Source organism: Prunus mume, linkage group LG7, assembly GCF_029339155.1.
Source record: "Prunus mume cultivar Tortuosa linkage group LG7, ASM2933915v1, whole genome shotgun sequence".
Classification (NCBI taxonomy): Eukaryota; Viridiplantae; Streptophyta; class Magnoliopsida; order Rosales; family Rosaceae; genus Prunus; species Prunus mume.
Genome location: NC_142704.1, coordinates 12,324,918 through 12,339,692, shown reverse-complemented (window position 1 = coordinate 12,339,692; position 14,775 = coordinate 12,324,918). Strand labels below are relative to the sequence as shown.

Below are 14,775 nucleotides of genomic sequence, written 5' to 3'. Positions count from 1 at the left end.
AGTCGGAGTCGAAGTCGAAGCCAAAGAAGGATTGACAGAGGTGGACATGTGGATGAAATTGACGTGGAACGTAACAAATTTAATATTTGCAAAAGGGTTAAAATTTATTATCTTCTTACCGATCAAGCAAAAGAAGGGTTAAATTTTTGAAAGTTCCTTAATGCCCTTGAGAAATAAATGTACTAAAACAGATGATTCTTTAATATACGAGGGCAAAATGGTACACAAAATAATGAAATAAAATTTGAAGGAAGTCTGTTCACCTACGAAATACAAGATAGAATAATCAACATTTTAATTAGTCAATTATTTCATAATAAACTATTCAATTATATCAGAATCTTCCCTTCTCATATTGAAATAACTTTACTGGTAAAAAATTAGGCAAAGAGAGTAAAGAATGAGACAAATAAAGGAGACAAACATGGAGGCTCAGCCTGGAGTTGACCTTTAGCAGTTGGGAACCTGAGAGCTCAGAGAGAAACAAGTGAAATAAACCTCTCAGATTCAGATTGATTCCATTCGGATTTAGGGTTTTCTTTCTTCTTCTTCCCCAGAAGAAAGAAGAAAGAAGATGATGTTAATGGCGTGGGAAGGATAATCAAACAAGCAAACAAATCCCAAAACCGAAACAATGGGGTGGAGGAATGCTTTTGACAATGCGAAGCCAGTGTTCGTGACTATATACGCCACTGTAATAATTGGGATCATCTTCTCGTCTTTGTATGTGATATCGGCCATTTACTCTGGCAAGTCTGCTGCAGATTCCACCACCTCCTGGCTTTCCCGTCAGTTTCTCTCTCTCTCTCTCTCTCTCTCTGCTTTTTCTTCTGGGTTTCCTGGCCCATTGATTTTGTTATTGTTTCTTACGCTTATCCTTCAATTTCTATCACTTTCATCACATATTGGAAATGGGTTTTTGAGATTTTAGTTGCCCGTTGAATAATTCAACGCTTATGTGCTCAGCACTGGAAATTGTATTTTCATTGTCTTTTATTCTTGTGGAGTCGCAATGGTGCTCTTGTTTATACAGGATCCATTTCACTCTTCCCGCCCCATCTCTAACTAATGACAACTACTAACGTATATCGCTAAGTGATTTAACTGATTCGACTGTGACAGCATAAGCTCATTTAGAAACTAAACCAAACTTTGCTCTTGTCCTGTGATCAAACGTCTGACTTTTGGTGCTTTAGTTTAGTTTTTTTGTGTTTTTTCTTGGGTTGAAAAGAGTGGATCAACTTTGTGGTTCTTGTTTGTTGTTACACACCAAAAGTTTCAAGCTTTAAACATTGTGGCACTTTTGTATATCATTTCTTCATATTTTAATTTCCTCATATTAGCATTCTGGAGTTTGCATAAGAGTTGATTGAGCTATTGGCAGACCCCAATGTGAAATGGGATTTGGGTATCTGCCCCAAATTTTGTATATATGTATATATAAAAAATATTTTCGCTTTATTAATGATTACACTGCATGCGGTTCCTACATAGTAAAGTAGTAAATTTAATTTTCCATGGTGCCATCAGTAATATTGTAGAACTCAAGCCATTTGCTTCTTGTCAATGCACCCTTTCTTGCAATATTTGGTGTTCATTCAGTAAGCTTTCTGTCTATGATTTCAGTCGTCTCCCTCTCCCTGCATGTCTTTAATTTTTGTGAATTCACAAATTGCTACAGATGTAGGTTCTCCTCCTGTAGAGCAAGCACCCAATGTATCTCAACCAACACTAGTTCAAGCAGTTCCCACACCTTCCCTAGAGCCTCGAAGCATGTCAACAAGACCCATTTGGGAAGCTCCTCTACACGCAAAGAAAATGCCAGCCTTGAAGAAATTTAGACTGAGCAAAGAACTGGTTCAGGAAAGAGTTAAGGATAACGTCATTATTGTGACCTTTGGGAACTATGCATTCATGGATTTTATCCTGACTTGGGTTAAACACTTGACTGATCTGGGGCTTTCTAACCTTCTCATTGGTAAGCTACCCCTCATTCTGGGTTGTGCACTTTTATGTCTTTTTGGCCTTTCCAATTTCTTTACATATCTATTCCATTTCCTTGTAAGGAAACATATGTTTTTGTATTTCTATTTATGCCGCACTTATGAGTTTGAAATTGATGGCTTAGGTGCAATGGACACCAAACTGTTGGAGGCTTTGTACTGGAAAGGTGTTCCAGTATTTGATATGGGCAGCCATATGAGCACAATAGATGTTGGATGGGGATCACCAACATTCCACAAGATGGGGAGAGAAAAAGTTATACTGATAGACTCAATCCTCCCTTATGGCTATGAGCTCTTGATGTGCGATACTGACATGGTTTGGTTAAAGGTAGTTTTTCAGCTAGTACTTTAATTCTTAATATTTTTTTGTCAAGAATGCTTACTTGTTTAGTTTGTTTCGTCTGACGATTATGAGTTATCATATATCTTTTTTCGTGGAACAGGACCCACTTCCATATCTTGCTCGCTATCCTGAAGCAGATGTCTTGACTTCCAGTGATCAAGTTGTACCAACAGTCACTGATGACAGGTTGGACATTTGGCAACAAGGTGAAGATTTTGTGTAAAAATACTTCTTTTTTCATCTCCACTATCCTATACGTGCATAAAATGTTTGCAGCTATTCCATGTGCTGGATCTCTGTATCTGGTGACATGAATTTGTGTCCAGCCGCAAATTATAACTATGCTAATACTTTGGGAGGGGTCTACCCCTTGGGGATACTAGTATAGGATCCGTAACTTTCCCTGTTTCTGTGGATACCTTCATTACTGTTCTTCAATTTTGACTCCAGCGTAGTCTCTGTTGTTACCCTTGTTGATTGTTTATGTTAAAGTTATTGCTTTGGTTATTTTGCTGATTTCTTCCCTCTAGCAGTTGGTGCTGCCTACAATATTGGAATTTTCCACTGGCGGCCAACAGATGCTGCTAAAAGATTGGCTAAGGAATGGAAAGATATGCTTCTAGCTGATGAAAAGATATGGGATCAGAATGGGTTTAATGATCTTGTAAGGAAGCAGTTAGGACCACCTGTTGATGGAGAGAGTGGACTTGTGTATGCTTTTGATGGAAATCTGAAGCTGGGAGTTTTGCCTGCAAGCATATTTTGTAGCGGGCATACATATTTTGTCCAGGTAGGGTTGTATTGTTTTTCTTTGGTAGTTTGGACATTGTATCTTCATAGTTAATCTTGGCATGGATTTATAGTTTTCTTCCATCTTTTCCTCAATTGCACCCTCAAACTTAGGTTTCTTGCATGAACGTAGTCCATATAAGCTATAAAAGGTTGTGTATCACACAAGTCCTAAGCTTTTTAATGGTTTAATGGCAGGCCATGTATCAGCAATTGAGGTTGGAGCCATACGCAGTGCATACCACATTCCAGTATGCGGGTACTGAAGGAAAGCGCCACCGACTACGTGAAGGCATGGTTTTCTATGACCCACCAGAATACTATGATGCACCAGGTACTAACATAAAATATCACCAATATTTGTGTCATGCATTGCACATCTTCTCGATCTTCTTAGGATGCATTTTTCTTGCAACTTCTTGCTTCTGTGAAAGTGAATGTGTATCATTTTCTTTGCATCTTCTCAGTTAAGTTTCCTCCCATCTCATGGAGCTTGATCTTTCATGCTCATTTACATTTCTGAAATTTGCTCTTGTACTGAAGAAACTAAGGTACTCTTTGATTGGTAGATTTAACCAATAGAACATAATGGAATTAGAATTAGAATAGAATGCTGAGAGCTGGAGAGTAAAGTAGGAAGAATTGAAAATTGGTATCATTTTGGGGAAATGGACATTTTATAGGAATGCCAGTCCGTTTCTCTGTTCATTCCAATAACCAAACCACTGCCTAAGTCTGAATTTTCTTCAAACCTTGCCACCTCATCAGCAATAAAAAAAAGTTTGCATAGAACTGAAAATTTGACCACTTGAATATCTGGATTCGCTACTCTGGCATTTGTTCATATTGTTCTGATGACTGTTCTCATGCTAATGCCGCTTGACATCTTTGGAAATTTATGCAGGAGGGTTTTTGTCATTTAAGCCATCTATTCCGAAGAGCTTGTTACTAGATGGGGAGCATAATGTTAAATCACATTTTTCTCTTATTAATTACCAAGTATGTATGTACTAACCTGCTTCCGTTTACTTTTAGCAATGATCTGGATATTACAGTGTTGCATCATATAATTTATATCCGAAATGGCTTTGTTCAGATAAAGCAGATAAGGATGGCACTTGCTATTGCTTCCTTGTTGAATCGCACCTTGGTGAGAAAATATCTATCATTTTGTTTTATTTCACTGCACATTTTTGTTGGACTGGAATGTTTCAGTGATAAATGAGTGAATGAATTTTAGTGTGGGATAAATGAAGGAATTTGTGTTTGTTTTATTTATACATATCTGGGTGATATTGCAAATTTTGATTCACCGTTGTCACAATCAATTGTTACTATTTTTGTGTATTTAGCTTCTCTTCACCTGAAAATGCTTCGCATGACACTGATAGCTGTTAATAGAATTATAAAGGGATGGAAATTGTGGACTTATTCAACAGGTTCTATCGTGCATGTCTCATTTACTATCACATACAAGGTTTAGTGTAAATTTTGTAGGGTCCTGCAAGTTTGACATGTAGCAAGATCCTAACTATCATAATCATAAGTAAATAGTTGTTTCTTCTATGAGAATATAGAAATGGCACATGAGGCACTCTATGCCTTGCATCTCGATACACAAAATAATGTGCTTCTCCACTATAGCCCACTTTGGTTGGATGCTCCAACTTCAACATGGTATCAGAGTGGGCAATTTATCCATGTTTTAGGCCCAATTGGCCTCACATGCTCCATGTCATCCTACATAATTAATCTATCAGTTTGGCTTAGTCCATCCACACATGAGCAGGGTGTTATACAAACTCTTAGGCCTCTCCACTAGTAGTGTCTTAGGATGGATGCATCAACTTTAACAGAGTGCAATCAAATTGGTCACTTACATCAAATTGGTCTTAGCCTATATACCGTGCTGTTTTGCTTATTGGTTTGGTTATAAGGATAAGGCTCTAGAATCTGTCCGCTAAATAATCAATCAACATTGTGCCAATATTACGTACCTGGTTTGAAATCCATAATTGTTGCTGAACTAATGCATATGGAGTTCATATTCTTCATATTTTGTATTTGTGATTTTCAGGTCGTTCCTCCACTGTGGTGCAGGTTGGATAGGCTGTGGTTTCCCCACCCTGGTGTCCTTGAGGGATCTATCACTCGACAACCTTTTATTTGCCCTCTTGACCATGTATTTGAGGTATGTCCTGTTTGTCGGAGTTAATTTTATATACTTTTGTTTTCTTTGCTTCCTCAATAGACAAGATTGCTCAGAAAATTTTCGTTGTTAGAGGTTGACATCCATTGGGACAAGTTCCTATTAAAGCAGCCGTTGTACTTAAACAGCAGGATATCAGTTACATTCTCGACGTCAAGACAGCTGACAGACAAATTCATGGCTTTTGCCACTAGAGTTTAGTTTTTGAAGTAGTGAGTGAATTATAATGTCATTGGAGAAAAATAATGATCATAATATTAACTTGGTCATCCTTGCTATGGTCTAAATTAGAAATTTAGCCTTCCTCCCCTATTTAAATTTCTGATTCAGTCTGTTGACCAGTGTTTGTGCTGATTATTTAGATGTCACTACCCTGGTTGAAAACCTATAAGGATTACTAGAAATGTCAGTTAAATTTTCTGATTGAAATTGATTATGATCTTCTATTCGCCATTCTTGAGCATGATTAGTTGCAAAGGGGGTTTTCCTAGAGGGTATGGATTCTGGAAGTGCCTTTTCCTTGTCATTTGTGTCTTGTTGGATGTAGTTTGGCACCGTCATGATGGTTTAGGGGTTATGCTTCCCTTGGATTTTCCTCAATTACACAAAATTTGACTCCGATAGGAAACTAAGCATGGTCACTTGATTTTTGGTATGATTCCCTGAAAATGTGTGCTGAATAGATGATGTGACCCTTGTTTCTTTCATTCTTAATCTCCACTTTTTATGGAGGAAACCACAATATGTATGGTATTTTTCACAAATTATTTTTCATGGAAACCTAAAAAATCATCGTGCTGCATGCAAATGCTTCATTTTCTCTAAAAATTAATGAGTTTTTGTTACTGAGGAAACCACATAAAAGAAACAATAAGTGTCATGAAGCAAACCCCAAGGACAATACGAATTTTACAATCTAACCACAAGGATTGTGTGCATAATTTTATTTTTCTTTTCTTTCTCTATCCTATCTGTGGACCCTTTGTTATAATCATTTAAAAGGTTTTCATTGTAGATAAAGATGAAATACAAAATATACTGGAAAAAGGTTCGCCGAGAGAAAAAGAGGCAGTAAGAAGCGGATGTCAGTTATATTGTTTTCCTACAGCTACCTCAGAACAATCGATTTTCTCTTTTTTGCTTTTGTTTTACCTCTTTCTTTAATCCATACCAAGCTCTCTCTGAAATTAGTCTGGACCAGCTTCTTCCTGCCCAACTTTTGTTTATCTGGAGTAGTTCTTAATATTTATTTCTAAAAATTGTTGTTTACTTTATAGCTATTTTCCATCATTTGTCAAAGCTTACATTTCGTTTAAACCGAATTGAAATCTGTTGTTCATAATAATGGGTCTGTTTGTACTGAGTGAAGCTTCCTATGAGTTGAACAAATAAATCATAGGAATATTAAGGGATCTCAAAGTCACATTTTACTCTGGTTTTCCTATTCTGAGTCCCTTCTGGAAGCTAATGAAAGATTACTGTGAACGCAGGTAAATGTCATGCTCAAGGAATTGCCAGAGGAGATATTTGGGCCCCAGATCAATATAAGAGAATACTCATTTTTTGACAATCCATTGATGCCAAAACAGGTAAATGAGTATCAGTGAAACTTAACACTTAACTCAAAAGTAGCACTTTTCTTCTCTACCCCCACCCCACCCCCCTCTCTTAGAGTACAACTTATACATTTATGAATCTTTTTTTCAGGTGAAAGAATCATGGCTTGAGGTCCAGCTTTGTCAAGAAGGAACCCGAGACTGCGTTGCTTCAAATACTACCAGCTCATCAGGAGTGCTGAGATTTCCAAAGAGAAGCAATGAAGAAACGGTATTCTGAATGTGTGCGTGTGTGTACGCACTTATTTTCTTGAAAAGACTCTATACATCTATTAATATATACATATACGGTTTAGTGAAAGGCTATCTGTCATTTTTGGCACTCTATATGCAGAGCTTCAGTTGAGGGATCCCTCAAATAACTTATTTGAGGGACACCCTTATAGGGCCGGCGTCTATAATCATCTCTAATTTATTATGAAGCTGAAACTGGGCCAGTTTGTTCAAACATTATCAGTTAATCAAACTATATTCATCATTGGCTCATGAAATGGTCAGAGTTTAAGTGGCCTTTAAAGGGGATAAGTACTGTGACAAGATATAGGTGGTCAGGACTCAGACTGACTTTTGAGACATAATATTCTAGAATGTTTTTTTTTCCTCCAACTCTGTCTAGCAATGTTTCTATTAACTCTAATGTTCTTACCATATTGTATTTCACTTCTATATGCAGTTCAAGACAATATTCTCCTCATTCAAGGATGTAAAAGTAATTCAGTTTTCTTCTATGCAAGATGCCTTCCCAGGTTTCACTGACAAGGCAAGTCTTTTCGATATATTTTTTTCTTTGGTCTCATATTAATGGTTGAACCGTTAGTACATGCTTATTTATCATGTTCTGATGATATATGAATTTATGTTCAGGCAAGGGAAGAGAAATTCAGGAACCGCGTGAAGCGGTACATTGGTATATGGTGTTGTGTGGCGGAACACACTCCTGGTCACATATACTATGACATGTACTGGGATGAGAAACCAGGTTGGAAACCTATCCCACCTCAAACACCAGAGGATGATCACCCGCCAACATAAAACTCTAGCTACACGTGTGTATGTTTGTCAACACACAAGCAGAGCATGGGAGAAATACGGAAAGAAATATATCACACAAATTAGTTCCTAACTTATAATTATATCCAACGGAGAGGACTGCATCCACATTTGTACATGGAGAGGCTGTGCCCATCTTAAGAATGTAATTTGATGCTGAAATGCCGTCATCTTGTGTATCAGTAAAGAATTATTTTTTGACGTGTATCAGTATCTCCATAGCTCAAAATAAAAGAAAAACGGAAACTTTTTATTTACACGTTTCTTATTTATTTTGTAAGATTTTGAAATGGAATCCTTTATTTTTTTTTTTGGAAATATAGGGTTTTCTGTTATCAATAAACTAATTAGAATTAATTTTTTTTCTTTTTCCATGTGACAACAGTATATTTATTTTGCTGGAAAAAAAAAAAGTAGGATCACCCCATAACATGATCTACTACAGTAGTGTCTTTCTACACACTATGTTGGGCATGTTACTTCCATTCTAGATGATTGTAACGTTCACTTGCATTTTGGGATCCAAAGGGTGGGGATAGATGGGGGTCGGTATTATGATTCATAGTACATAATGGTTCATGAGAAATTGAGCATGTGGATGGGTTCGTTGGTTTGGTTCTCTCTGTCTTTTTGTTGGGGACTTATGCTTATGGTTATGGTCCTTGATTTTATTTTATTTTTGTCAAAGTTAGGGAGGGGAGGGAAGGGGAGGAGAGGTGACGTTGGATTTCGAATATGAAACTAAAGATTTGCAGATAAATGCCGAGTTAAGGACTCGGCTGGCTGCTTATGTTCTCTGATTAATGAGTGGTTTTGTTGGTGTAAAATATATACGTAACTTGGTTGGCCAATTAGTCTATTAATTTACCTGTACAATGTAAGTAAATCGTTGAAAGGTAAAATATAGTCGACATTTTTATACCTGTTTACAATGAACTACTCGCTCAGGTAACTTACTGGCGGGTAGTAGATAGAATTTTTTACATTGACACCTTATAAAGATTGTTAGTATTTTTACTAAACTCCCGAGATTTCAAAAATTACACTAATATCCTTCGAAATTTCAAATTGTTTTTACAAAATTCATTCGATTAAAAACCTCATAAGTTTTGTGAAAATATGAAGAAAAAAATTTTCTATGAGTATCAATGTAAATAAATTGAAAACAAAGAGGTGGTTAATTTAATGCAATTTTAAAAACTTCACGAGTTTTTGTGAAAATACAAAAAATTCAGTAAACGCACAACATGGAATGGAAGTTGTTGGATCCAAAAAGCACCTTCCTGCATAGGCCGCCGATGGGCCCAATCTACGTAGCGTGGGGCCCGCCTATATTTTAAACCCAGTTTAAACCTCTCCGCCTCCTTTGGAGCCAAATTTCCTTTTTTGAACAGTCTCCCTCCCTCACCCTCAGATCCATTCCAAACACTTGCAGATCCCCCCAACTCCAACTCCAACTCCAAACTCCAAACGGTAATTCTTTCTCCACTCTATGAATCTCTGCTGTTTATCTATCACAAATTTGAGCATCGTACCCTCTCTATCTCTCTCTCTCTTACACGCACGCACGCACAAATATTTATTATATAATTGAATCTTGTTCAATTTAATTTCCTTTGGCTCTTGAACTTCTTCTTCATAGGGTTTATGAATAGTGGCAGCTCCATTTAGACTGCAACTTTTGTATGCAAAACAGTTGATGAATACCCACCATAGATTTGTACTGATACTCTCAGTTTAGAGCAGAGTTGATTAGTTTCTTCTTTTTCTTATTATGTTTTGCAAATGGGTTTTGAAAAAGGCAGGTGATGTCTATATGTTGTTAAAATTGGACTCATGGGCTCATCAAATTTGTTTTTCTTGTTACCAATTGTTGAGATTGGATGGTTGAAATATTTCCCCACTATGTGATTTGATAAAGTGACCAGCTTTAAACACTCTCTAGGTGGGTCTTTTAAATTTGAGATTGCTTTCAGGATGGAGGGCATTTTCAGAAACTGGCAAAGTGCTCCTATTTTCTTGAGTAATTGAACTTTATCTCCCTATGATAACATGCCATTTATGGTGACTCCATGTTATAATGACTACATTTTCGACATAGATTGTGGCTTCCCTCCTATAAAAAGTTAAATCCCTCAAGTTGTGTAGCAGGAGGAGTTAAATTTTTGTTTTTTTGTGTGATTCTTTTCATTCAAGTAGGGCAGCAGGAAGAAAATGTTTGTTGTATCCGCTATTTGTTTAAGCTAAATGTGTTTTAGCATGATGGTTAAATTGGGGCTGTTGTTTTCACTCAAGGATATCTTTATTGATTATATCTTTCTTTTTCTGCTAATGCCTCTGCAGCCAGGACCTTAGGATCCTCTTAGCCAAATTAGTTGTTCTGATCCCTCAAATGGTGAGCTCTAACCTCAACAACAATGCACTGGGAACCAGTGTGGTTGGTTCATCTGTGTGCCATAAGCAATCAACATTACCGATGAAAAAGATAGCATTGAGAGATGTACAGAATGATAATAGGAACTTTATGCCAAATTATCCTGAGAATTTTTTTCTAGGACGACCAGTCGCGGATCCCATTAAGGTTTTGGGAACTAAGATACTCAACCCTGAGTTGCCACGGAGCCCACCTTGTCACCAATTCACGAGCATCAGCAGTGCAAGTGATCAGCTCATGCATGGCGGTGGTGGGAGGAAGTTAGAGTCAGCACTAGGCAAGCGAAGAGTTCAAGGTGCGACAGAACAAAATACTTACTCTCTCAATTTCAAACGATATTGTTCGCAAAAGCAGCAAGATCTACCTAGAGACAGAACCAAGAAGCAGGAACATGAGACATCTGCGTTTGCACCAATGCCTTCGGCTTCTCCGGTTAAATTTTCACCTGGTAAACCACCAGTTCCAATTTTTCTTGGAAAGCCCAGTAATGGTTTGCCAGCTGCTCATTCCAGGCACCTTAGATTCACTCCTGAATCTCTGGTTCCTCACTTGGTTGGTTCTGAGAAGAACCATGATGAGAAAAGGACAGAAGGGTTTCTACATTTGCAGAACCTCTTGAAGCAATTTGATGATTCTGATCAGAGAGATTACATCCAGAGTAGGTCATTGTATTATGGCATTGCTGTTTCAATTTAAAAAGTTTCATACCAACTTTTCTGCCTTTAATTTTGCCAGCACTGAAAATGCTCTTTGTTCATAATGTTATCAGCGCTTCGTTATTTATCGCCATCTGAGCTCAGCAGACATGCCGTTGAGCTAGAGAAAAGATCAATGCAGCTATCAGTTGAGGAAGGTAAGCTTTATGCAAAAATCTAACTACTCAAAGAATAAATATTTATTAATATAGTCATTGAAAATATCACCTTTTTCACAAACCCTGTGTTCATTTTATGGCTGTCATTGATTTATTTAACTCTAGTGATCAATGCATCATGCAGCAAAAGAGATCCAAAGGATGATGGCTCTAAATATATTGGGGAAGTCTTCAATGACAAGCAATTTTTTATAGGCAATTTGAGCGTGTTCAGTCCAACAAGTGGAAAGCGATTAGAGATTCAAAATACATTGATATGCTGGTTTTGGTGATGGCCAGCAGAATGAACTCTCCCAAATACCTTGAGCTTACTTTGCAGCTCGGGACTTGTAGCTGTGAAGTTGATGCTGACTCTTCTACTGTAATATGCCCCTCATTGCTTTTTCCCCTCCAACAAGAGCAACAGGAGGTAGTCTACTCTTACCAGTATAATTTGTTATCTCTCTCTTTTTTTATTCTTCTTTTATGTTTTATGTGTTTTTTCCACGGCAGAAGATGTTGTAATGTAATTGCTCCAACAAGAGCAACCATTTTTATCCATTATAACGGATGTTAGAATTTTCTAGCAAGCCTATATAATTGCAACCCTTCTAATTGTTATTACACCAACATTATTATGCTAACGTGTTTACTTCCAAATGTTTGTACTCGTTCCTACGCTTCCACATTAAAATTTACAATTGAAATTATTTGCTACTTTTCCTACATACATGAAGCTAATGTTAAAGTTCTTATTGCATCAAGGCCCAGTTACGTAGTTTTTGTTTTAATTTTTTTTTTATAGATGATCACTAGAATGATTAGATGTCAAGTCTTGAACATGGAACTTGAATATGTTTATGCATAAAGAACAAGTAGGGTCATATGAGTATAACTCGAAGCTTCCTTGAACTCATAGTTCCCCTGGACATGGATGTTCTCTAACATCAAGTAATTATCATGACAATCACCTTCAAAATTTGTTCTTTGTGGAGCTCCGTTAAAAATAAAAAATAAAATAAAAAAAGATTGTTAGTTGTTGCAAAATGAACGGGATATGCTGGAATATTAAGCTGCGTGTAAAGTAAATGAGACACAATATTTAACGAGGTTCGGTCTTGCCTACATCCTCGGTGAGCAGCAGCAGTAACTTTTCCACTATGTAAAAAAAAAAAAAGCTACAATTTTAGTGTTTATAATATATGTATCTTCTCTCTTGGAGAATATCTCTCAGATCTCATTTTCTCTCCACTCATTCACCCTCTTTCTTTCCTTCCTTTCTTTATTCTATACATGGGCTCTCATTTCTTCTCAGATGGTATGTAGGGGGAAGCCTTATGTGTAGGCAGAATTCGGTGGCTGCTTACTCATATTTCTTTGGCTTCACGTGAGTGTTAGCAGACAAGCTTTACCATTATTCATCTTCAATCAATTAGGTTCTATTATTTTTGGCTCCACATTCTTGACTTTACAACATCAGCATTGACAAGTAACAAAGAAGAAGTCCTGTAGAAAAAAGACACTGAGCGAGCCCAGAGTTCAGTCATTTTCATTTATCGTTTTTTAAGTATCCAATTTTGAAGTGGGCCCAGAGAATCGCACTCATTGTGGCCTAATCTGAGGTCGGGCCCATTCTAACCTTATCAGCATATTTCCTGTTTTGGCAGCTTTCGCACAAACGACACCTAAAAATAGCCTCTTCCAGTTTTTTATTTATATTTATTTATTTTGTCTGTGTTTTTATAAACTTCAAGCATATCCCCTGCCATAAGTGATTGCGCCCAAGTGTTAGCAAAGCTCCAAGATCTGGATAAGGAATGATGAATGCATGACGTTCTCAATTATTTTCAATTTTGGTCCCACCACGATTATGATAATAATAATTTTCCAGGCCTCCTTTTTTGTTTATTATTATTATTTTTTTGGTGGTTGAAGTTTTTGCCATTAAAAATAAGAAAAATATTATGAAGATCAACTTTAGATACTAACTTGTATACCATCTTTTTAATAGATTGTATTGGTGCTCTATTAGAGATCTGTCATCTAAAGTTAATCTCTAACATAAATAAATATAATACAAATTTATAAATAAACGCGTCTATGTATTTATAAAAACTCAAGACTATTTAAATATAAACACACCTAAAATCAACCCCAAAGTCAACTTTTTGGGTGTGTTTATAAATAGGTTTTAAGTGTGTATAATGATGGATTTTGGGTGTGTTTATATATTTAAATAGTGTTTGGGTTTTTTTATAATTTCAACCCCCATTTTGAGTGTTTTAGTGAAACTCCCTAAAAATAATTCTTTATTGGTCTCATTGATTAGTCTTCCTACATGAATATGGAGGTTTTCAATATATCGAATATATTGTTCACGATATATTGTGCTTGTTCAATGTACGGATGAACATCATTTTATCCTCATGTTTAGATGCAATTTTTGTGAAGAAATATAATTTTAGTTTAGTATTTTGGATTTTCAATCATGAAGTGATATTTATGCCATATGAATATCGAATTTCTACATTTAGAATGCATTTATCCGCGAAATTTAAACTAAATATCTAACCACTTGTATGACACATCATCAATCTTTAAGTTAAAGTCCTGTTTTTTTTTCTTTCCAAAAATTGATGCTAACATTAAAGTAAACGTGCTTGAGATTTTTAGTTCATCTTAATATCTGTTATTTCTTAATTTCTTAATTACATGATTTGCTCGATTTTTGTGACTAGAAAATCAAAGTGCTGAAGCTCACTTTGTGCTTTAGGGTTCGATCTATAAACCGGAGGTAAATAGCAATAAATTAATTTTATTTACAGTTTTTTCAAGGAGGAAGCATGATGAAAAAAATATTACAAATTTATAAATAAACTCAATCCTAGACATGTATTTATAAAAAAACTCAAACACTATTTAAACATAGAAACACACCCAAAATCAACCCCAAAGTCAACTTTTTGGGTGTGTTTATAAATAGGTTTTGAGTGTGTGTAATGATGGGTTTTTGGTGTGTTTATATGTTTAAATAGTGCTTGGGTTTTTTTATAATTTCAACCCCCATTTTGGGTGTTTTAGTTAAACACCTTTAAAGTTAGCTTCAATGTTGAAAAAAAAAAATCTTAGATTAAAGATTGATGATGTGTCATATATTAAATGGTTAGATTATTTGAGTGACTTAAATTTCACAAAATGCGGTTAAATGCACAGATCCTAAATATAGAGGTTTGGCATTTGTTGTTAAATTTGTTGTCTTGAAACCAGTTCAATGATAATGTGAGATATACGAATGACTTTATTTTTCTTAAGTAAAATAAAATATTAACAAAAATTAATAATTCAATTAAGAACAATAATCAGATTAACAATTTGCATTTTGTCTTGCCATTGTTGTTCGCCGTGAAATGTTTTTAATTGTTTCAATCAAATCTCTATAGATAGAGCATCCACAATGATACTATCTATTTTTTAG

The 14,775-nt window shown here is 36.0% G+C and overlaps 2 protein-coding genes across 6 annotated transcripts; both read left to right on the top strand.

Moving 5' to 3' along the window:
* Nucleotides 1-365: 365 nt before the first annotated feature.
* LOC148915490 (arabinosyltransferase XEG113-like) lies at nucleotides 366-8,370 on the top strand. 3 transcript variants are annotated; one of them, XM_089041638.1, is made up of 13 exons: nucleotides 366-788; nucleotides 1,682-1,978; nucleotides 2,129-2,334; nucleotides 2,450-2,555; nucleotides 2,883-3,139; nucleotides 3,337-3,472; nucleotides 4,043-4,137; nucleotides 4,235-4,288; nucleotides 5,216-5,329; nucleotides 6,838-6,936; nucleotides 7,055-7,174; nucleotides 7,637-7,723; nucleotides 7,828-8,370. In XM_089041638.1, exons 1-13 carry the CDS (start codon nucleotides 635-637, stop codon nucleotides 7,993-7,995), a joined length of 1,893 nt encoding a protein of 630 aa, XP_088897764.1. In that variant the 5' UTR covers nucleotides 366-634; the 3' UTR covers nucleotides 7,996-8,370. The 3 variants fall into 3 exon arrangements, with proteins under 3 accessions (XP_088897764.1, XP_088897763.1, XP_088897765.1); XM_089041637.1 differs by having other exon boundaries at nucleotides 368-788; nucleotides 2,880-3,139; XM_089041639.1 differs by lacking the exon at nucleotides 7,828-8,370 and having other exon boundaries at nucleotides 371-788; nucleotides 2,880-3,139; nucleotides 7,055-7,187.
* A 969-nt stretch (nucleotides 8,371-9,339) lies between these two features.
* LOC103336678 (uncharacterized) lies at nucleotides 9,340-12,008 on the top strand. Of its 3 annotated transcripts, none has more exons than XM_008239768.3 (4): nucleotides 9,340-9,486; nucleotides 10,357-11,105; nucleotides 11,217-11,300; nucleotides 11,446-12,008. In XM_008239768.3, the coding sequence occupies exons 2-4, from the start codon at nucleotides 10,406-10,408 to the stop codon at nucleotides 11,514-11,516; spliced, it is 855 nt and encodes a 284-aa protein (XP_008237990.2). In that variant the 5' UTR covers nucleotides 9,340-9,486; nucleotides 10,357-10,405; the 3' UTR covers nucleotides 11,517-12,008. The 3 variants fall into 3 exon arrangements, with proteins under 3 accessions (XP_008237990.2, XP_088898225.1, XP_088898226.1); XM_089042099.1 differs by having other exon boundaries at nucleotides 11,427-12,008; XM_089042100.1 differs by lacking the exon at nucleotides 9,340-9,486 and adding an exon at nucleotides 9,888-10,036 and having other exon boundaries at nucleotides 11,427-12,008.
* The last annotated feature ends 2,767 nt before the right edge of the window (nucleotides 12,009-14,775 follow it).